The 23658-nt window shown below is 45.9% G+C and overlaps 1 protein-coding gene across 2 annotated transcripts in view; it reads right to left on the reverse strand.

Moving 5' to 3' along the window:
* ESF1 (ESF1 nucleolar pre-rRNA processing protein homolog) overlaps positions 1–23658 on the reverse strand; it is a 906650-nt gene that overhangs the window by 226511 nt on the left and 656481 nt on the right. For both annotated transcript variants that reach the window (XM_069608338.1, XM_069608339.1), the window contains exon 12: positions 7431–7513. In XM_069608338.1, coding sequence (XP_069464439.1) covers positions 7431–7513 — 83 coding nt within the window. The remainder of the gene's footprint in view (positions 1–7430; positions 7514–23658) is intronic.

Consider the following 23658-nt stretch of genomic DNA (forward strand, 5'->3'; position numbering starts at 1 on the left):
GTTTCACACATTCTCGTGGTAATAGGCAGGAATTTTCCCTTTCACCTCTACTATTTGGGTTAGCGGTGGAACCGCTAGCAGTGCGGACTAGAGCAGAGGAAGGCATCTTTATTGTGTATATATGTATTCCGCATAGGGGGAGGCACATAAAATATCACTCTTTGAGGACAAAGTGATCCTGACCTGGGCGGGGTGGAAACGTCTGTCCCTAAGAGGTTGGAGCTCTTGGGCGCTTTCCGCCCGGTCTCTGGGTTCAAGTTAAAACTTAGTAAAAGTGAGGCTCTGAATATCTCCTATGGGGCAGAGGCCTTACACACTCTGAAGCAAGGGGTTCCTTTTCCTTGGGCACCTGAGAAACTCAAATACTTAGGGATCTATTTCACATCCCGATGCAATGGTTTGTTCCGTGCCAACTGCCCTGTTTTATTCAAGGCCATTAGGACCGATTTGCGATCCTGGTGGTTGAAGGCTATTTTGTGGTAGCTGCTAGCAAGATGTGTATCTTGCTGAGGTTTTTGCACCACTTCCAGCCACTCCAGTTCATGGCCCTGACTCACTCCTTGGCGATGCCACAGAAGATGATCATGGGGTATGTCTGGAGGGAAGGTAAAGCTTGCATCTCCAAAGCTACGCTATATAGACCCAGAGATGGGGAGAGGGTGGCACTCTCAGAGATACATAGGTACTACTGGGCATCCCAACGGAGGATCATTCCGGAATGGGTTAACCTTTCCTCTAAAAAAAGTATGGCGTTGCTTGGAGGACGACGTGGTAGGCAAGCCGCTTCGATACCTCCATTGGCTCCCCAAGGTGGATAGGCCATTGAGTTTTTATGAGCAACCCGCTACGGGGGTATGATGAAAGTCTGGGACTCGGTGGCTGTTCGCTTTGGTCTTTCCACCTTCGCCTCTCCCCTTACCCCTGTTCATTATAACCCCACTTTCCAGCCAGCCTATGATGGGCCGACCTTCTTCAACTGGAGACTGTGAATTGTTAGCACACTTGTTTGACCAGGGCCAGATACGTTCCTTTGCCTCTCATAAAGACAATTTTGGGTTGGGGGAGGGAGACAGGTTTCAATACTGGCAACTGCATCACTGGGCGATGCAACCGAATAATCTACACACAGCCATCAGGGCTCTTACTGTGTTTGAGAAACATATGTTTACGCCGGTCCTATCCAGGGATGCCATGACTAACCTTTACTCTTGCTCGGGCGGGGCAGTCAGAGACTCTCTCCCGTTCTACTCATATGCATGACATGAAGACCTTGGGTGTGAGTTCTCTTCAGGGGAATGTAGAGGGGTCTGGAGGGGCCTCAGGAGGGCAACTGAGAGTGTTCAATATGCTGAGTGTGGGTTCAAGTTCCTGGAAAGAGGGTACCTAAAGCCGGATTTGATGATGCACAAGGGAAGGGAAATCTCAGCGGGCAATGCTGGAGGGGGTGTAGGAATGTGGGTACTTGCATGCATATTTGGTGGCTTTGCCCTAAACTCAAGCATACTGGGCTGAGGTACTGACTTCGATTAATGACACTGTGGCGCCCTCTGTCCCGCTGGAGCCAAGTGACTGTTTCAGAACTTGTTGCCTAACAGGAACATTAAGAATCCAGGAAAGACACAAAAGGAACTGTTAGTAAAAGAGACATTGCCGTCTCTCTCTGAATCCAGGGGAAGGGAACATCCCTCTGGGTCCAAGGTCTTCCACCTTGGAGAACATTTTTGTTGGAGTTATTTTAATCTTCAGTTGCAAACCCTTTTTTGCCAATATCAGGTTGAAGACATTCCTTGAACACTATTATTTTTTTATAGTGTGAGGGTCAGGATACAAGGATGGCTTTTCAGTTGTTGACATCCCGGTACTGACAGATCCTTTCGTTTTTGGTCATTAGATAGGGAAACGTCTCTTTAGCATAGCGACAGTCAGGCATTTCCCGAACCCATTTTCATTTCAATATACGTCTTTAACCAAACGCATGACAGCTTTGTGCCCGGCTTTCATTTCTGACCCCTCACATATTAGAGGATGAGACATGGTATCCCCCGTTGCACTTACAGAATTAATCCCCCATTTACAACACTCTAGCAGCCTATTGTGATTTTTCCCTTATCCCTCAAAGTACAGTGTTGAATCGCTCTTATTTCAATCTACAGACCTACTTTCAAACATTGACTTGTCTTCAAAATCTCTTGGAAATATTCCTCCAATGTTTTTGTGCAAGTTACCTAAAAGGGATTAATATTCCCAGAAACACCTTGACACTGCGACAAAGAAGAGGAGTGGAGGAATGCAGATCAGAAGAAGCACAGAGCACAGGCAATGCTCTAGTTGTTGGGAGCGCGCACCTGTGCCCGGGAAAGTTAAAACAGGACCACCAGAAACAATGGCAGACTGCTGTTGGGAGCGGGTTGCTCCTGTCTGTGTGACCAACGGGTGGAGAGGAAGCCAGTGGAGCCAACGGGCTCAAGTGCTGAGAAGAGGAAAGATACGCGCGGAAAACAACTAGTAGCGAGCACACCAGAAGCCAGTGCAGGGCTCCTAGGTGTTCAGCAGTAGAAGGTAGCAGTTACCGGAGGCCCATGAAATGCAGAGAAGCCCAGCTGAAACTGCAGGAAGCCGAGCTGTGCGAGGAAGAAATCACCAGAATACTGTTATCGAGAGGCTGCGAGAAGGACTAAGAATGCCACGAAGAGCAGCTGAGTCTATGCTGGGTTGAAGGGAACACTGGGACGTACTGGCGAGCACGTAGCATGCAAGTAATTAAACAAAATAAAACAGAGAAAGAAAGCTTTTTGTTAATTCTGACAGAGTGAAAGTGGAAGTGCACCATTTAAAGAAGGAAACCTTTGAAGTTTGCCCACATGTACGAAATATACATGTAAAAAACAGGAACAAGTCAGCAAATAACGTACATAGTTGACTAGCCAATAAGGCTAAAGTGATAGATTACCAAAAGTGCAAGTGTGAGCAAAACACTAATGAGGCAATAAGCCATGGACATAACAAATTAGCCAGAAGGGCTAATGTAGTGATTTGTCAAGAGTGGAAGTGCAGAAAAGCGTATGAGTACAAGAGGTCCTGGCAGGAGAGTATACCAGTCAATTACAAGTGTGCAAATACAGGAACCCCTGACAGGAGAGTATACCAGGCAAATACAATTGGGTGAACAGCAGAAACCCGGGCAGGAGAGTATACCAGGCAATTACAATTGTGTGAACAGCAGAAGCCCTGGCAGGAGAGTATACCAGGCAACTACAAGTGTATGAATAGAAGAGGTCCTAGTAAGAAAACATGAGAGGCAATTAGATGTGGATGATTGTAAATACAAGAGGCCCTGGCAGAAAACAATACCAGGCAGGCATAAAAAGCTTCAAAGCTGAAGAAATCCTGAAAGAAAATATGAAGATCAGAATTGGGTTGATTACGAATGAAGAGGTCCTGAGAAGAAATATCAGGAATAGAAAAAGGATTGTATTAAACAAAATATAAGAGGGCAAATAAACCCTGACAGGAAAGTACACCAGCTACCTGACAACTCAAAGGACATTATGTAAGAGTTTTAGTATTGTCAAAAGGAAAAGACAAGAACTTTCATTGTTAAGAATACATGAAGGAGGATCCAGGGGAAGGGAGACATCCTCTGGAATAAGGAACAATATCCTTATGAGACTTTTTGTTGGAGCTACTTATTGCTTTGCCATTTGAACATTTTTAAAACGCTGAAGGCCAAAGACATTATCCTTTTAACTTCGGGATTCATTTCCTGGGAATGTCAGAATAGTAATTTTGACACAGGACTGTTTTGTTTTGGACATTCAGACGCTGTCAGATCCTTAGTTTTGAGTTTAGGTAGGGAAACACCTCTAGCGCTGGGACAGCAAGGCATTTTCCTAACCCCCTTTTTATTTACGAATAAAAGTCTTTAGCCAAAACCATGTCAAACTTGTGTCTGAGTTTCATTTCTAACTCCTCACACTACCTTTAATGCCAACCCCACTCCCCCACTCGACAGACCCTCACTCCCGACCTGCTCATCTCCTCATCCATGGCTTGCAACCTTGGGGTTCTCTTTGACAGCAAACAAACTACCATGGCCTCTGCAGCAAGTCCTAACCACAAAAACATTAGAAAAATCTGCCCACAGTGCATGCACCATTCAAGTAAAACACTTACCTTTACTCCCATGCTCAGCAAACTGGACTACTGCGCAATCCTAATTATTCTTCTACCAGACTACTCTTTTCCTCCCCTCAACAAGGTCCTCAACTTTACAACACTTACCCTTTTCAACCTACCCAGATCCTCCCTGCACCTCTAACTACCATTACCACACTAAATCGCTTGTTCTTTAAATTCCTGCAACTCCTCTATAAATGCTTCCATCGTCTTACCCCTCTCCTCCCACAACCAACACAACCGCTTCACTGAATGCACCTCACTGTACTCTCCCTCTCAAACACCCTGCTCGTCGTCTCTTCGTAACCTATCAGTCGCCATGGCCCTCCTTCCAATTTACTGGCAGAAAGGCAAAAATCAGATGGGGAGAACATAAATCAAACACCCGGCAGCTATCAGTAAAATCACCAGTTACACAACATTTTAATGAACAGAAATAAACAATTGCACAAATTCAGTTTGTTATTTTGGAACATGTCACCCTACCAAGGAGGGGGAGGATTCTAACCAAACTACTCTAACAAAGAGAAATATATTGGATTGAAAAGCTTGATACTATGTACCCACGGGGGATGAATTTCGAATGGGAACTGAACTGTTATTTGTGAATTAGTCATTGAGCTGACTAACATGACTACTGCATTTGTACATAAATACTTTGCATATAATGACTGTGCTAATTAGGAATACATGTGAGAGACTCACCTAACTGACTTTGTACCAATAAATAAACAAATGGAGCATGTAGGAAATGTTTAACTCTTTATGACCAGACAGAATAGCAGTAAAATCAGTAGTTAGCCGATTTTATTTAGACTATTCCGATTAGAGGATTACTTATCCAGACGGTGGGCTTCGTCTCTCTGTTATCTGTTAAATGTAAGGGACCTGAAGGCAATACATACTAATCACCAAACGCAACATGTAGCAAATATAATTATAAACCAACTAATTCAAATTGTTATATTGTTCATAATAATTACCAAGATCTGGTGCACACACGTATGACCTAACAATATATGGGTAGTCCCTATACTATTAAGAAAATATAAGGCACCTGTAGCGAAATTCAGAGTATGTCTTACAAAATCAGCTAGTCACGGGGCTGCTTAGCAACACGCTGATGCAAATTCTGTGAGAGGCGAACTGAAGCGTTTGGGAACACGAACGAGGAACCGCTTTAGAGGTAAGTTTACATATAACATTAAGCGAAGACACTGATAATGACATTAACTGCGTCAGGAATGGCTCCCGCGAGCAAACCGCAATTGACAGAATCATATATATTTAGACAGGGAGAACTCAATAGCTGATCGCATGTCGACTGCCGATTTCGAAGCTTTAAAACGCCATTGAGAACAACACTGCAGAGTTTCCCTAGCAACTCAGAAAAGAGATGTAGGAACAGGACGAGTGTTCCTCTATTCAAGGTAGGAATAGACAGGCACCAATTATACTCATAATGGGATGCGGCAACATTGTTTAGATTAAATACAAATGCAAGAGCATATGTCTAACACTCAGAATTATTTACAGCTAATAAAGATACAACATATTCTTCGATTGAATGGTCCAGTATCAGAAGCAGTTCATATAGTGTACAACAGAAAACTTGTTAGGTGAGTGAATATGACCTAATAAAACAAGCATGTCACAATCACTAAAGTGTAATTGTTTTTCAAGTGGGTCACAGCGCGCGACTTGTCCCAGTGCAGACCAAATTTGTAGAATAATAACAACGCAGTAAAAAAGTGTTTTCACCAACAGAAATGGCATATGAATTTCTCTGACAAATGAGAAGAGCCTTCATACCCGGCTCATCACTGATTCTAAGGTTAGTGCCCTTGATTCCAAAAAACTAATTTATCTGTGATCAAGTAGAAACAGTAAAACTCAATACAAACACTTGGCAACTATAATTAAACAGAATTACTTTTATTTGTTTATTTCTAGAAAAGTCCCGATATCTTTACCTGAAGAAGGGTGTGATGGCCCGAAACGCGTAGTAAAGGATAGGTGATGCCATTTTGAGAGTTCTCAGCACAATCTAAGCATTCATAACAAATTCCTATCAAAATGTCTGGATAAACAACATACTCATATAACCTGTATTATGTTGTATACTTGAATGTAATGTTGACACTATTGCCCTAATGTGATGTACATTTTGAGAAATGAAAAAGAGATTAATTCTGATTGAGTGAAAGCTGTTACACTAGCCACATTTGGAAAAAATGGTATAAACTTTGTAATTTGAAGTACTGTAATGATTAGCAATCACTTTGTTTGACCTCCTATTACAATGGAAATTGGTATAATAGATTTCTTGTATACTTATTGTTGAAAATACATACAATTTTGATAAAGAAACCATAAAAACCTTTAACGTATGGTATACATATATTGATATCTAACAACTGCATTGACAAAGGTGTGCCCTTGTTTGCCCCTCAATGTTTCTCGAGGGACCTTTCATTACCCTCCTCCCAACTTGCCCTACTCCATTGGAATGCTCTGCCCTGCTCATCAAAGCCATCTCTATAGCGGAACTCTTCACAATAAGATTCAAACTCCTAGCAATGGAAGGTGCCTGCCAACACCCTGCCCCCTCCTTTCCAAATTAACTGCCCAACTCACCTCTCCTGCATTCTGCCCCCGGGAACACCCTCTGGTATTTGTTAATATGTAAATACTAGCCACAGGATCTCAAAGTTAAGAATGCTGCAATCTACTCCAGAACCTGTCCTTGGTTTATGTTCCTATTATTACGCATTTACCACCCGGTATATACCATTCAATCCTAATATCGCCCCCTTTACCACCCGGTATACAGCATTCAATCCAATATTGCTCTCATGTAAAAGCACATTACCCCGGGACTAGCTCTGTTCTCTCTTAATGCCTTGTTTTTAAATAATTGCTGGTTTAAATGAGACCATGTTCTTAAATAAATACAAATAACTACAAGCAAATAATGTTTTACCACCCTGTTTTTAAATTAAGATTATTCAGCTTCCACTGAATGCGGTACATCATGACATCTTTCATATTGTCAAGGTAAGCATATGTAACACAATCTTGATATGTATACCAGTATTCTACAATTCCCCAAAAATATTGTCTATTGCTTAGATAGTAAAAGAAATATGTTCAAATCATTTGGGAATTAAAGGGACACACTGAATGAGTTTAATTCCAACAGTCCCGTAAAATCTGCCCTTTTGCCAGGGTATCACAATTGAGATTTTTAATACCTTTTGCTTCTCTAAGTCAGAGTTTTCCACCACAACCGTTCTCTCCTCAATGCCTTTCTTCTTCTTTGATTTCTTCTTTAAGGCTGGAGAGAAAAAAAACACCAATTAATAGAAGGCTCCACCCCCTGGTCCGCACTGGCTCCTAAGTGCACAGAGCATGAGGCAAAGCATTCTAGGGATCCTTTAGAAGGTTTCTGTACACAAAAGCAATTTAGCGTACTCCACAACATTCCTCCACAAATGGAAATGCTTCAATTGAAAGCTCATGAGTGTTGCTAAGAGAAAAATGTTTGGCTGATTACTGGATGGCTTCCAGGGCTAAACCTAATCCTTCATCTCTCTCCACTGGGAGCTCCAGCAACACACAGGCAGGACGAGTTGCTGGCAGCCATCTTTCAATCCAAGCTCTCTGTAATGGCAGACAATGTTAAAGCTGCAGCTCTGCATAACAACCTGCAAAGTATATGAAAGGTAGTTAAGCAACATACTAGAGGGACATAGCTGGGTCATAGGTGGGAGGTTCTATGGCTTCTAGTGGCATGCTAGAGATTAACACATGAAACCATGCGACATTCAGAATGAAGCAATAGTGCCTTGTAAGAGGATGGTGTGGGGCAACTTTTACTCCAGCTGTTGCAAAGGTTCTCAGTAGAAGGCCTGGCCCGCAGTGCTGAACATTACCAGAGTTGAACCCCGTCAGGAGGAGCAGACCCTGGGACAAATTCTATTAGCAGTCTGCTTTCCTTCAACTCTAATTAATAGGGACACACCAGAGGGAAAATATATATTTTTTTAAAACAACCTAAAACATCATGAAATGCTGCTGAGTTGCAGGTATAACTACAGCTGTAAGAGATGCAAACAGCACCTATTTTGCTGATAAAAAAAAAAATGTGGTATGTTCGAATCACCAGAACCTTCAAGGTTCCTGGATGGGGATCGGGAGAGCACTAGGAAGATGAGAACAATATTACCACCACAACTGGGAGGTATTGCAATATCTTTCGTGAATCACTGCATGTAGCCAACAGGTCAAATCAATTTCGGATTTAGTGGACGAAAAATTGCGTGCAAATGCTGAATTCGAGAAAAAGGGTCATAACAGAACATCAAGCAATGCGGGATAAAACAAAACTGCAAAATAATTCTTCCCTCCTCTGTACTTTCATTGTTTACATCACCAACACTGTTGAAAGTCTCTCTCTTGGATGTAATCATAATACTCCCTTAACATTGGTGACTGGCTCAATTGTAAATCATTTAGGCATGGACTTAGATACAAATATTTTACCAATATCTTTTGAATTCGTTTTTGCATAGTTACACCAATATTCTTATTGCATTGAACCAGGTAACTTTATTACTGTTTACTCATCCCTACAATTACTTCTCCCTACTCCAGATTCAGCTGTCAGTACTTTGTTCGTAACTTCTATCCATTAGACCACCACTGTGTTACTCTTGCTTCTCACTTTAACATGACATTTCAGATCGACCGCCCAGCCCAATCCTTCTAGCACAGGACTTCTTTTCAAAATGTTCAACAAAAAATGTAAGCTAGTCATCATCAGTGTTGCCACAGCAACACAGAGCTTCAAATTAAGACAGCGATCATGCAGCCACGTTGTGGTCGAAAGTACAACAAATACTGAACAGTGCCTACTTACAACACAAACCAACTCCCCCCCTCCCATGTATGTGCTCGCTGCAATAATTACGGTGTGGTAGGGACGAAAGTCATTTAGCACCCAGGTCCGCCCAACATCTGATGAAATCTCACTTATAGTGGAGGAGGTGAATGTTCTGAGTCCTCTCAATGTTCCAGCCATGACCAAGTCTTGCCTGGGGCATCTTCAGGTGCGTACACAATATATTCTGAGATTATATGCATGGCATTTGCATTTGTCTTCTACAACCTTATTTCCACCCCCCTCCTCCTGCAGTACATTCCCATAGTGGAGCGGGTGTCCCAGCGGCACGCTAGAGCACGCCAATTAGACATCGGCTATATGATATCCCACATGCGGTCTGCTCGTTGAGTACCAGAGAGGCGCTTATATGTACTACGTTCCAACAAACATAATTGAGCCACTGGGTTGGTGTACAACAGCCTGACCAGGCTTGTAGATGCCGGCAGGAACCCATATGTATCTAGCACTCGAAACATAAAGGACCATTGGAGTTTATCGAATGCCTTTTCTGCATCAAGGGTTAGGACTGCGTCCCCTGGTTTCGCCCCTGCCGCAATGATTTGCATCAGACACGCACATTATCGGCAGAGTGTCTATGGCAAACAAGGCCTGTTTGATCCCTGTGTATCAGAAGGAGAAGAATCCCCTCTATTTGTTGGGCCAGATATTTTGCCTGGATCTTGGCGTCAATGTTGATCAGCGATAAGACCCACACACCTCCGGGTCACAAACCTTTTCATGGAAGACCACTATGCTTGCGGCCAAGCATTGTCTGTGGGAGTCTGTGCCTTGGGAAAACACTGATTCCAGGATTGGAGCTTGTACAAGTCAATGGGAAGCCCATTCGAGCCAGATGCTTTGCCAGCAGTGAGAGATTTGATGGCCCGGATAATCTCAGCTGCCGTAATTGGAGCCTCAAGGCTATTTCTCAAGGGTGCACTGATCTTGTGGAGTGACACGTCTGTGAGGATTTCAGCAATGCACTGCAATTCATGGTGTTCACGGTTAGTATAAAGCGCACCATAATATTCTGCAAATCTTTTCATCCCCCGTCAAAAGGGTCCTCCCAGATTCTGAAATGCATCTATAACTTGCGCCTTTGGCCTGTTGTGTAGTGCGAGCGCCATAAGGTGTAAAGGTCTAGCGCCCTCCCTGAAGAATTTCTCTGACCAGCTCGTACACGATTTCTGAGCACGGTTAGAGGATACCTGTTTGAGGTCTGCCTGGAGTTTGAGCTGGCAGACATAGGTCTGGGGTCCCCGCGTGCGTTTGTGACTCTTCTCAACATCTAAGATGGCATCCCTTAACTGTGCCTCACTGCCCCCCCCGCTCCGCCCCCCAAGTCTTCAGTCTTCAGTTTGTGGGACCATCAAGAGATACATTGTCAGTGCATATAGGCTTTGAAAGCGTTCCAGAAAGCATTTGCAGTATACTCCAGGGTTAAATTGGCCTGCCAGTAGAGAGCTACATCCCCCCCCCCAAGAATAACAAGGTGAGTCGCCATGGTGGCGTTCTACGGGAGAAAACTGGTAGTGAAATGCGCAGAAGGACCGGCGCATGACCCATCAGGGTTGTGGGCAGAATGTCGCACTTTTGGATAAGGTGTGCGGGACGGGACCAGCCAGTAGTCTATTCTAGAGTAACTGCTGTGACGGTTGGAGTAAAAGGTGTAGTCTCTTCGCTCCCCGTTCACCAGCCATCATCTGACATGGGGTAAGAAGAGCCAGGCAAATCATTCATCGTCCATCCCCTCGGCCCTGTTGAGAGTTAATAGTGGGAGTTAACTGTGCCAGTCACTCGCGCTTATCAGTTCACTGCCCTTACTTGTACACTGCCTTGGCCTGTTTGCCCCCTGCCTACTCCCTCCCATCGCCCCTTCACCCGTGACTAGCACTGTGGCGACACATAATCCCCTTGCGAGTCTCTGCGGTCCGCAGTCAGAAAATCTGTGGTCTTCTGAATGACACAAGGCCTAGTAAAATCGTTGTTTTGGCCTCTTCTGTCCCCCTTCCTTGTCTTGTTGCACCTAGAAACACTTGTGTACAGGCACGTTATAAATGACCTATCATATATCATATCACCGAACTGCTGTGTTTCAAAAAGCACCAGGCCTCTCCTGGGTCCTCGAACGAGTGCCACTGTCGATCAAGTTGAATGCACCATACAGCTGGAAATAATAGGTAGAACCTGTGCTCCGTGCCCTTTAGCGCGTCAAACAAGGGGCGAAATCCCTTCCTGCTGCGTGCAACCTCCCGAGAATAGCCATTAAACAGACGAATATCTGAGTTGTCCATTCACACCAACCCTGCAGCCCCGTACGCCTTGGGTATTGCAGGTTTGTGCTGAAAGTTAAGGAGGCACATGGTTATGATAAGTGGTCTTTCACCTGCAGCAGGTTTGGGGACAGGGACCTGTACACCCGTTCAATGATATAGTTCCTTTGGTTGCCCATGTGAAGGTGGTCCTGCAGGAAGCCGTAGATGTAGGATTCCAGATCTGTGCCTTCAGTCAGCTCCGGGAGGCCCACTAGGTGAAGGTTATCGCACCAAGGTCTGTTTTCCTGATCCTCCATCTTGGCCCCCCAGGCTCTGGACCTCTTTGATCAAGCCATTCAGATCCGTGGCAGGTGTTTCATAGTAATACTCCAACGAACGAATACGCTGCTTGTTGTCAGTCGTACGTTCTGCCTGCGCATTCAGCCAGGTGTGCATTTCCTGCATGTCCCGGTTTATATCTTGGACGATGCTGCTAGTTGCCTGTATCCGCTGCCCTATTTATTTCATTTCGGCCAAAATTGCTTGTAGTTGGGTCTGGATGTCCATCTTGTGACGTCTGCAGGATGAGCGACGCACAGGCTTGCCGTGGGTGGCAGAGTCCTCAGCGCTGTCAGGGGCGGGATCAGTAGCGGCCTGTAGAATGCCCAGGAGGTGCAGAGGTGGCACATGTGACAGCAAGGGGGCCAAGGCCATGAGTACCAACACAGCCCCCAGTCAGCTTATAGTTCGCAGGAGCCAAGGGCAGCACACCCGGCAGCCAGTATATAGCACTGTGTACTCTACTGTAAAGGTGCAGTTGTAAGGAGTATAAAGCGGGGCGGGTGTAGGAGGGGCATGGACCTGGCCCCTCTCTCTCAATTCACGTTGCTAGTGCTAGGCAGGAGGCTCACTGCTGTCCTGGGCCCCGAGCTCCTGATGTGAGCCTGTTTCTGTTTCAGGAGGGCCCCAATCTGCTCCCCACACACCACCTGAATAAAATGAGTGCGCTGCACACCTGGTATGGTCACCTCGATGACCCTTGGATCTCAAGGTATTGCGGCCGGCGCCTGTGGCAGAAAGCAATGCCAGTGCATGGGCATCTGCAGGTGTTTTAGTGCCCTATACTTGCCACATCGCTCATTGCTGCAAGGGTGACACCCTTCTTGTTGGGGTGTATTTCATCAAGCAAGGGCTCTTCACACTAGCCCCCAGCCGACACAGCACAGCTCCAAGCGGCCCGCAGCTCAGATGTCAGCGGCACGCAGCTCAAATTTCAGCATTCCACTTGTCCGTTGCCAGGCACCCACTGCTAGCCGCCCCAGAACCTGTGAGTGCGGGGCAGAGAGGCACTCCATCGCCATGAGACAGCAGGGTCTGCACCATCTGCGATGCGGGCTCCAGAACCGCTAATGAGCCTGCACCGATCCATTGAAACTACGTCTCTTTCACCCGGCTCGGTGCCCGAGGAGAGCCGTGCATTGTGATAGCAGCAGCGCTGCTGTACTGGCAGATCAGAAGAGTTGCCGGTCAATCTGTGAGCGGACAGACCTCCCTTCCATTGAGCACAGAAGTCGCCCGCCACCACTAGCTCCATGACAGGCAGCCGGCCACCACTTCAGGCCCGGGGCAGCCTGTGTCCAACCACGACGCTAGGCACACCTAAAACATGCCGATCCCTGCACTCCTCCACCAGTCTTAGGGTCATACAGCTGTCAGGCAGCTCCAATCGGTCCTGACACCTCAGCCCACACACCGGCACAACGCTCCCTTCACCACGCAATCCCCACCATCAGCGGCCCAGCCATACGAGCGGGAGAGGAGACGCACGGCTGTCGCAGGCCAGCAGGGCACACACATCTTGAATCACTGCTTAAAGGGCACCCCCAGGGTCCCCATTCGGCCTGTGCATGCCTCAGCACCGGAGCCCTCAATCCGGAGCCCTCAATATCCACTGGTGCAGAGTAGATTCCACCATTCAGAACGGGATGACATTAGCATCCAGAGCTCGTCTGTTTCAGAGCTCTGTCACTCTGCAGCCATCTTGCTTGGGCTCTCCAGCGCCTCCCCCAAACCTTGCTTATTCTAACACTTGTGCCGCATTTACAAGACCTGCAGCCCATGTATCCTTCCTGACAATCCAAAAAGGCAAGACACTCATAGCCCAGCACACTTGGTTGTTCCTGCAACAGAGCAGTGAGATTTTCCATCTCGTACATTTCCTCTGATATTCCCTGCATGTAGGCAGTATGGGACTTTTCCAATTCATAGAAAGGCAAGCCGTTGGCACTAGTAGTAGATTATGAGGCATGTGTGGTGAGGCATTTAGGTGGCCATCTTCCTCTACTAGGCCAAATAATACCAAGACTGGCTGCAAGTGTTGGTCTACCCCTTTTAGGTCGTTTATCCAGGCCACTACCTCCTTCCAGTAAGACTGTACCCTTGGGCAGTTCCACCCCATATGCCAATATGTTCCTATCACTCTGCAGCCTCTCCAGCATTGAGGCTTGACAACTGCATACATTTTCGATAACTTGTGGGGAGAGTATTGTCTTCTATTGATCAATGTAAAATTGTGCAGTTTGTATAGCATGGAAATGAGGCTTTCCAGGGACCCTGACAAAGCTGCACCCATCGCTATTCCACTATGTCACTCTCCATGTCCTTCTCCCACAGCTTCTTTGAAGTGCTAGCGCCTATCTCTTGAGTGCTTATTAGTGTACATATTTGAGATTCGACCATTTTTGTTAGGTTGTTTGCCCAGTATCTGTTTAAATAAGATCAGTCTCCTCAGGTTGTCCTCCCACCTAGGGTCTACCAAACCCCCCACACCATTCAGTTGCATATACAAGAATGGAGATATTGGATCCAAACCCACCACCTCTTGTAACTGTTCTATGTCCATAAACTACCCTCTTTCGACAACATAGGCACCAGCCCCTCCTTGAACCATATTTGAAAGCAAATTGGTTCCTAGATCCAGTCTCTTATGGGGGGTTGCCCAAATACAGCAGAGCTGTGACAGCAAGGTGGTCACACCTCTCATATTTGTTTGCTTCCTCCATAGTACCCAGAGCACTTTTAGTACTGGATGAGTACAAATTCGATTTGGAATTCCCCTACAGTGATCAGGGCCAATACTTTCAGGACCACCCATTGCTTTTCGGTATTGGTTCCAAGGTGATCTGCTGTTAGCCGAAAGGAATAAGTAACTTACCTGTAGCTCCTGTTTTCCAGCATTTGTATCTTTCATAGAATCACATACTGTACGACTATTCCCCGGTTGGGAATCCTCAGTAACATTAAAGCAGTACACATTTAGATTTAAAACTGCTGTCTATTTAGAGCTCTATCAGAGTCATTTGGGGTCACATTGGCCTGCAGCCAATAAACAGGTCTCCCTTAGCTCCACCCCTGGAGGCCCTCTTCAGATTTGGCAAACGCACATGAACGAGGCAATATGCGCCAAGGAGAGCCATAAGCAGGGTAAGCAGGATGGTCGCATGCAAATCTATGAAAGATAACAATGGATTTTCATAGATTCACATGCTCTTTGAATCGATTATAAAGCGGTAGACACAAAACCACATCGGAGGAGGAAAAGCTGACCTGAAGGAAACACTCACCTCAGAAAACACTTCACCCAAAAAGGTTGCGCAGCACTGCTTGGCCGACCCTGGATACTCTGTGGAGTCCCTGTTGACACTTTAGAAACTCATAAAGGTATGCACGCATCACCAAGTGGTACACCAGAGAGAAATGCCACAGCAACGACAGCCCTCGAAGAGTGGGCACTAGGCCTGGCTGGAAGAGGCCTCTTAGCCAGCCAATGAGAATACGATATGCATGCAGACAGCCATTGTGAAACCGAAAACAAGCAGGGACTTGCCTTCCCCTCTTTGTTGGGTGAGACTGTGCAGGGACAAAATGGATTACGGGGCAATTTTCAGGTCACAGCAGACAACTTAATCCGGGCTTGGCTTTGTATGCAGACACTTGGGGGTGGAATCAGACACCTTATACTTTTTTCAAATCAGCCCTTCATGTGTGGGGCAGTGAACGCTTTCTTCATGGTCAAGAGACCATCTTCCCAAATGTCCAAGGACAGGTATGGCAACCACAGATTTCCTAGTGGGAACCCTCAACTGCTATAGGAAATCTTCCCTTTTCTGCTCTTACGGTACCAAATCAAACAACATGGCAGCCTTGGACATGAGGGCGTGGAAGGAACCAATCTCATTGGGGGGTGAAAACTCTGAGCGGAGGATACTCAGGTGCACCCTCCCTTATTCATGTGAGTAGATACACCACCCTGAGAGGTGTCATCCTCGGATTTGGTATCCATCAGATTGGCAGGAGGTGGAAGAGCTGGCGTGCAGACACGCTAGGGGTATTGAATCAGAGGCAGAGGAGCAGGCAATGGGCCTAAAGGAATTATCGGACGTGGAGGAAGAGACAGACTAGGCAGTCTATGTTGTAATTCAGAGACCACAGTCTGCAGCATAGACAAAATGCCCATTGAGAGGTCATAAGGCTCTGGGTTACTGGGACCCTGCATTGGAGGCGGACCGGATGGTGCAGGCTGTGCACTTGGGGGTGGCATGACAGATGGAGAGTGAGCTGGGAGAGGTGGTCTTCACGGATTTGTCATCGGAAAACACACCTTCAGGACCTTCAAAGTCTGTATCAATGACATGCATTCATATGTCCTCAGAGGGAACCATAGAAGGACCTGGAACAGCAGGAGGTATATCTCTGGTGTCAGTGTACAGAGTGAGTGAGGTTTTTGATGCCATCCAATCTTGGATTGCGATGAATTCCCTCTCCCTAAATGATTAAAAAAACAAAATTATGATCATGGGTACAAGTACAAAGCTGAAGAACCTAGATCCTCAATATAATTATTTTTCTATTGCAGGTAACACCATTGAGGTGTCCGAGTCTGTAAAAACACTTGACGTCTTTTTTGACTCCCAACTAAGTTGTAAGAATCATGTCTCGTATCTAAGCGCCTCCTGTGCTTAACATGACATCTGCTATTACAAATGCGTCCGACTCTTTCAGAAAACAATAGGGTGTTGATTGCCACAGCAACTGTTATTTCGAAAGCGGATTTTTGTGATAGCCTCTTTGTTGGCACCACCCAAGCAAATATAAAGAAACTTCAGATAATTCAAAATGGGGCGGTCCGTGCAGTCTGTGGCCTTAACGGTGTGCACATATACATGTATGAAATTACACTGACTTCCTATTAAAAAGAGAATTTCTTTTAAAGCCTCAAGTATTGTTTATAAGGGTTGTATGTCATTTCATCGACAGGTGTTTTTTCGACAAAGGTTTTTTAATGTAATAAATTTGCCGAATAAACCCTTCTAATTTTCTGTTATTGGGGGGTGGGGAGGGAGTTCCCCCATTCAAGCCCTCCTTCCCCTACCGTTGTTCAACTATTCCAGACGCCCCAAACCCTTTATATGCCCTTTCAAAAACCACCCTACATTTTTCGATGTGTTTTTTCAGCAAAATGTTTTGTTAAAAAAAGTCGATAAAACACCTGTTGATGAAAGGACGTTGTACCATTTATAAGTGCCTATCCAGTGAGGCTCCAAGATACCTCAGATCTCGGATTGAGAGAGCCGCTATTAGGTGCACTTTACGCTCTAATAATCAAGAGCTTCTAACTCAACTTCTCACTTTTTCGAAAAAGATTGGTAATTCAATTTTGATTTCTGGGCACCGTCCATGTGGAATGCCTTTCCTCTTTCCGCTCAGGTCAATTCCGTCACTGGCAAAATTGAAAAAGAGCTAAAAAATCTTCCTTTTTGATTGAGGAGTTTATTAACCACCCCGAGACAACTATCGCTGCCCTTGTTACGTGATTGATCGTCCTGAGATGCCTATTGTTGTCACTTGTATGTTTTTTCTGTCCTCTTCGTATGTGAGCGCCCTGAGGCCTTTGGGCATGTGGCGCTATATAAGAACCCTTTAGAACAGAATAGAATGTGTAACAAGTAGGACTCAAAGCGCAGTTGTTGAGTCTCGGGTCTGAGAAACCCCTCTTGGAGTTGCAGACTAGGAGGCATGCTCCTTGGTCGTAGACTAGGTGGTCGTAGTGGCAGCAGCCGTATATTGAGCCTGTTGCACTGTCGACAGTGTCATCCACAGAACAGATACCATGACCTGTTTATGGGCCGTCAATGAGAGTGTCGTTGATGGGGCAATTGTAGTCGTCGATGAGTGCTTCTCAGCAGAAGACTAATCAAGGCTAGCTGATGACGTGGATAGGTGTTTCATAGATAACAGAAACGTAATAGATGAGGCTGTCACTGATGCGGTTGTCCACATCGCGGTTGACGACGTTAGAGCCAGAGGGAGCAGGCTCCATGGGTCTGTTCTGCCGGAAAGAAGCATGACTTTGGACAGAGGTCGAATCAGAGGCTCCAGCACCATCGTCCAACCAACCTTCTGTGACGGTCCTTAAGCGTCTTGGTGGTGAATGATTGGAATGGAGCAGTCGTTCCCGTGGTCCGGGTAGAGACAGTAAACACACTTGTGAAGATCTTCAATATAAACATTCTTCGGGTGCAGGCCTTGCAAAGGCTTTTCTTTTTGTAGTCTACTATAGTATCCACGGACTTTGCTGTGCCAGAAGAGCGAATTGGACCAGAGGGCATACTTTACTACTGGAGGTACAGTTAAATCAAATAAAATGCCATACTGACCCAACTGCTAATAGGAAAGTTCCCTACCTAACAAACTAAACTAAGGGTGCTTGTCCGTATTAGTCAAAAATAATAAATCTTGTCCAAAGTCCTAACTTCTAAACTGGCCCTGCCACTTGGAGAAAACAAATTAAAAGGGAAAGCGGGCAATATGGGTGGTGCGATGAATCACAGGAATTTGTCCCTTGTCGCGAAAGGGGGATCCCCCCCACCCTGAGGCAAATCCGCTCCGCAATACCCTCCTTAGGGGCAGAGGTAAGCAGGACCTCCCGTTCATGTGAGAAACGCCCTAAAGACTCTCCTAAATTCACCTCTTCAACCAAGCCCCACAACGACTCATACAAAAAAGGAACCTATATGTGTTATTGTAACTTTATTCTACTGAGACAAAAAGTATGAATAGCAAAGACAAAGGGCTTCTAGAAGCCACGCGAGGGAAAAGGAGGGGAGAAGTTAAGCTGGCGAAGGCCCACGGCTATGTTACCTCTGCAAGGGAAGAAGACCGGGAATTCCAGAAAGCCTGGGAGTTTCAAACAGGCTGCCAAGCCGGGGTCGAGGAAGCAGATGCGTGGCATCCTAAGTATTGGAGAGCGAAGCATTAAGCAAAGGCGTGGCCACATCGAGCCAGTGGTGGACCGGGGGTCCTATCAAACACACTGTTACCGCTATCCAGATGAGACAGCGAAGCACACCAGGCATGGAGATAGTGAGCACCCGTAAGAAAGGACAAAACCAAGAAGGAAAGTATGCAAGAGGAAAAAGGCGGCAGACGAGTGAAGGAGAAACCCGAATTAAATGGAAACCCAGTGACGTTATCCCTAAGACAAGCAGGTAACGTGGAAAGCGGTTGACCCGGGTAGGAGACAGTAAATCATTATATGAACATTCATACTCGTTCCAGTCAATATAAAGAAAATATACCAGTAAGAAGGAGAGAGGTGAATGAAAACCATCATGTGAACATTCACATTCGGCCCAGTCAGCATAGTGGGAATCCATCAGTGACAGGAGTTAATGAGAATCGTGATAAAAGTATTCTGATTCATACAAGTCAAGATAACCAGGAAATAGCCTGGGGAATAAGAGGAGGAAGAGAGGATCGTTAGCAGAGTATTCATGCTCGTCACACGAGATAACGAGGATACAATAGTGAAAACAAGAGAAGAAAAGGGGAATTGTTATGAAACCATTCCTACTTGTCCCAGTAAAGATATTAAGAGCATAATCTAAAGAGACAAAGAGTTGGAGGCAAACCCCCTTGAAAATAATCAGACTTGTTATAGTCACAGTAAAGAAAGTATTAGAGAATCACAGAAAGGTTGGATAACCCTACCCTGGGAAGAGGGAAGAACAAATATTGGAAAAGGAATCAAAGAAAAAAGTAATCAACCAAGGATAGACACTGATAAGAGGAGAGATATCAATATCAAATGTTAATGTTAATGTTAAAGGATATTTGTACCGTGCACTATCAGCACCGGAGTGGTCCCCTGGCGCTCTGGCGGCTCTGAAAAAAAGAAAGGGGAGAGGTGGGGGGGAGTTAGTGGGATGAGCTGGAGAAGTGCAAGAGAGCAGTGATGTGCTGTTGGCGGCCTCAGCCCAGAATTCCGTTGGCTGGGCTTAGGGTGTTATATCCTGTCGGAAGACCTCATGTGTTGTTGTGCCAGTCTATGTGTGTTTTGTTTTGTTGTTGCAATGTAGTGAAGTTTGTGCGGATGGTTGTGTTGTAGGTTTGTGGTTCTGTTTGGTTAGAATTTGAGAGGTGTATGCAGAAGGTGAAGTTGTTAGTGGGTTGGTTAATTGGCATTGCTGTCTTGAGGTGCAGCGCTAAATTTCTGTATTTTTAATTAGGTGGGTGTGTGGGCGTCTCCGTGTCTACGTCCAGATCAGGGTTGTACGACACTCACGGTCCCTTTCCAATATGACATATGTTCATTTGCATAACCTTGATCGAGTATGGTACTGGCTGCCTACGTGGCCCTTGTTTGTATGCGCAGCGGGTAGGCGTTTGTGCTTCCCTTGCAGTCTAACCCAGAGAGCATTCCCAATCTAGTCTGCTAGGAGGGCGGTATTGGTAGGCCCGGGTTTACTCCCTCCATGTGTTGGGGCTGCTCGGCATTTATCATCTTATTTGGTTGCTCATTCATGTTACCGTTCCTACCCCCTTTGGAATGAGGCCATGTTTTATTTGTTTAAACCTTTATTTTAATTTTGACAGGCACTTCACAGAAATACATTATTAAACCAACGGAGCGGACACCAGGGTATAACAACAGAATCGCATTTACATTTTTATATTTAGTCCAAAGTATATAACACTCTATTGGAGTTTTCATTCTGTAATCTCTTCGTCACTGCCTGGAGTACAGTTAAGGTATGCCCGCAACGGGGTCCATATGTCCTTTAGTCTACACTGCCGACACACTTCTCACGTACTGTTCCTCGTTCTCCTGGACATACAATAGGTCACGTAGCCATGTCTTATGGTTTGGGGCTGTTTTGGCTTTCCAAGCCTGCAGTATGTTCCTCTTGGCAACTGCCCCTGCAATAGCTACAAAACGGCGGGTCCTGACAGATGCCTTGCCTATGTCACTCAACAAGTACTTCAGTGGGGTAGCCGGAATATACACCCCGATGACGTCGCTTACAACCCTGGCCACTTCTTCCCAGAAAGCCTTGCCCGGGGGGCAGTCCCAATATATATGTATGGAGTTTGCCGTGCTGGAATTGCATTTGGGGCAGGTTGTGTCCTGTGTAGGGTCGAATTTGAAAGCCTCGTGTGGAGTTATGTGCAGGTGGTTTAGGATTTTAAATTGAATTAGTCTAAAATTGGAGTTAAATGAGATAGCTTTGGTATGCAGACAGTATTTGGACCATTTGGAATCATCAATGGTGATTCCAAGATCCCGCTCCCATTTTTGTTTCATGCAGTTTTTGGATGGGCTATATTCTTGGGCTGCTCTGTATAGACTGGATATCGTACCTGTAAAACCATCTTGTGACATAGTTGCCGTTATAAATTGGTGAGTGTTAGGCAGAAACCTGTGCAGTTCCCTTGGGGAACACTGCAAAAGATTTAAGACTACAGGTAGAGCAGTAAACCCCTTTGGTAGCAGTCTGTACCACCCAGATTTACCTGGTAGCTGTGGCTGAGCAGTCAGACTTCTCTCAAGAAGAGTTAGGCAGTATGTAAAGTATACACAATATGTACCAAAACACAATAGCACAAGCAAACACTGACCAGAGCTTGGTTTCAAAAGTATATAGTTATTTATTTAAAATACACATAAGTTAAAAACACTCTAGCAAAAATATAGTAAAAGCACTTCAACACAGTTATAATGAAAGTAGATTCAATCCTTTCTCCTATCTAGACAACTCTAAGTAAACACCACTTAATTAAAACAGAGGTGAGTGCTTAACGTTAGATGACACTCTAGTAGTTTCCAAGAAAGGGAGAGAAAAAACAGAAATGGGTTAGACACACCACTCTAAGGTCCAGAGCACTTGCAATAGGCTTAAAGAAGAATAAAGTCACAGGTGAGCAAAAGTCACTAGGCAGGGCCCACTCTTAGAGTAGCCGGAGCGAAAATGTGCCCAAGATCACACTGTTAGTTAGAGATTCAAAGTCTTGCAAAGAGTCAAAAAGAGGTTAGAGTGGCTCAGAAAGTTTAGCCAAAGTGTCCCAGGCACTCCCAGGTTCGAAAGCCGGGGACTAAATCTACCCCGTACAGTCGGTAGCAAGGGAAGCCAGGCAGAACACAGTACCTTAAGCGGAAAGGATCCTCCAGCGGTGGCAGTTGTTCCAGGCAGTGGCAGCAGGGCTCGACGTCGGTCAGGGGAGAAGAAGTTCTCGCTGAAGAGCAGAAGAAGAGGGTCGTTGCACTGCCCGGGAAGAAACCAGCCGCGGAGTCCTCCGGTTAAAGGGTTGGTACCGACTTTCGCGGTATGGGGGTAAAGTGTGGTATTCCGGTTGCCGGGGTGCTTGGCACAGGCAAGGCGGCCACGAGATACCTCAAAGAACGGAAAGAAGGCGAAAACTGGTTGTCCCCACCAGTCAAGGGAAGGAGCCACTCCGTTAAGAGTTCTCCTCGGTCGTCGGGAAAAAGTGGTGAGACGGTTCAGCAGGGCTCCACCGGGTGGTGTCGTCGAAGCAGGTCGGCTCAGCTCTTCCCTCGTCGGATTCTTGGTCCTGTGGCGACTTCTGAAGTCCCAGTCCCCAAAGCCCTGCTTTTATGCAGCAAACCCCCATTCACCCAGCCTAGCTGTCACTCAACCATGCTAAGTGGTGAGCCGGGCGGCTCACCACTTGGGCCAATCAGGACGGAGTGCGACTTGAGTTACCAAGGTAACTCAGTCCAGGGTGCCTAAATCCCCCTCCACCCCTCCTAAGTACCCCAGACAGAGTGGCACCACTTTGGAGGGCTTCTGTGGAGAAGCCCGCCAAAAGTGGAACAAAGGGCTCCACTTTGGGTCAGAGTTACAGAGGCGAACACCAACGCCATTTTAGAATCAAGTTTTGGCAAAAAGTCCCAACCGGAGTTATAAAAATAAATATATAAACCGGCGGTATGTTTAAGGCTACCGTAAATAAATAATTAAATGTGTTAGCCTAAAACAATGGGAAATCCCATAGGGAAATATTCGCGGTCGAATATAAAAAGTAGTTTCCACTGCCACCAGCCAAAACTCGATCAGGGGGGACGGAGACGTGCCCCCTCGACTAACAGACCCTGGGGCAATCGAATTGCCCCAGCCAGTACGTCCACAATATGATGGTTTGTACTGGTTCTGTTCAGGATTCAAGACTAGCAAAGTCTTTGGTGACTTTACATGCCCTGGGAGACAGTAGTCAGTCCCAGGGTATGGAGTCTATGTTGGGGAGTCCCTAGGACACCCCTGGGTCACGGCACAGAGGGTGCTGTGTGACCCACATCACAAAAATACATGAGGCCCTATGGAGTAAGAGACCCCATAGCCCATTCAACACAAGGTTTAACCAAGAAAACACACTTCAACATGTCCAAGAGTGAGGGTAAAAGAGTCTCACTCTTGGCAGGAGAAAAAAATTAAACCCCAGAAATCCAGCAAAGCTGCTGGGGGACTCACTAGGTAGGGAAATTCAGCCTAAACAGAGAATTCTCCCTAACACTCGCCCCCCCCAGACTAAGGGACAGGAGGATTTAATCCACTCCTGGATGAACCTCATACCTCTAGTCGATGATATACATCCTAGAGAGTCCATCAGCATTTTGATGGTGACACCCTGACCTGTGCTCAATGGTGAAATCAAACCCTTGCAGGCAGATTGACCATCTCAATAGTTTTGGATTTTCCCCTTTCATTTGCATTAACCATCTCAAGGGTTGGTGGTCAGTCTGAATAACAAAAGTAGAACCATACAAGTATGGCCTAAACTTCTTCAGTGCCCACACAATAGCAAAGCATTCTCTTTCGATAGTTGCCCACCTTGTCTCAGGATCCTTCAGTTTCCTACTGATGAAGCAAATGGGGTGCTCCCTACCCTTCTCATCCAGTTGGCTTAGAACTGCACCTATACCTACAT

This window comes from Ambystoma mexicanum, chromosome 4q (assembly GCF_040938575.1).
Source record: "Ambystoma mexicanum isolate Mex_15411 chromosome 4q, UKY_AmexF1_1, whole genome shotgun sequence".
Taxonomy (NCBI): domain Eukaryota; kingdom Metazoa; phylum Chordata; class Amphibia; order Caudata; family Ambystomatidae; genus Ambystoma; species Ambystoma mexicanum.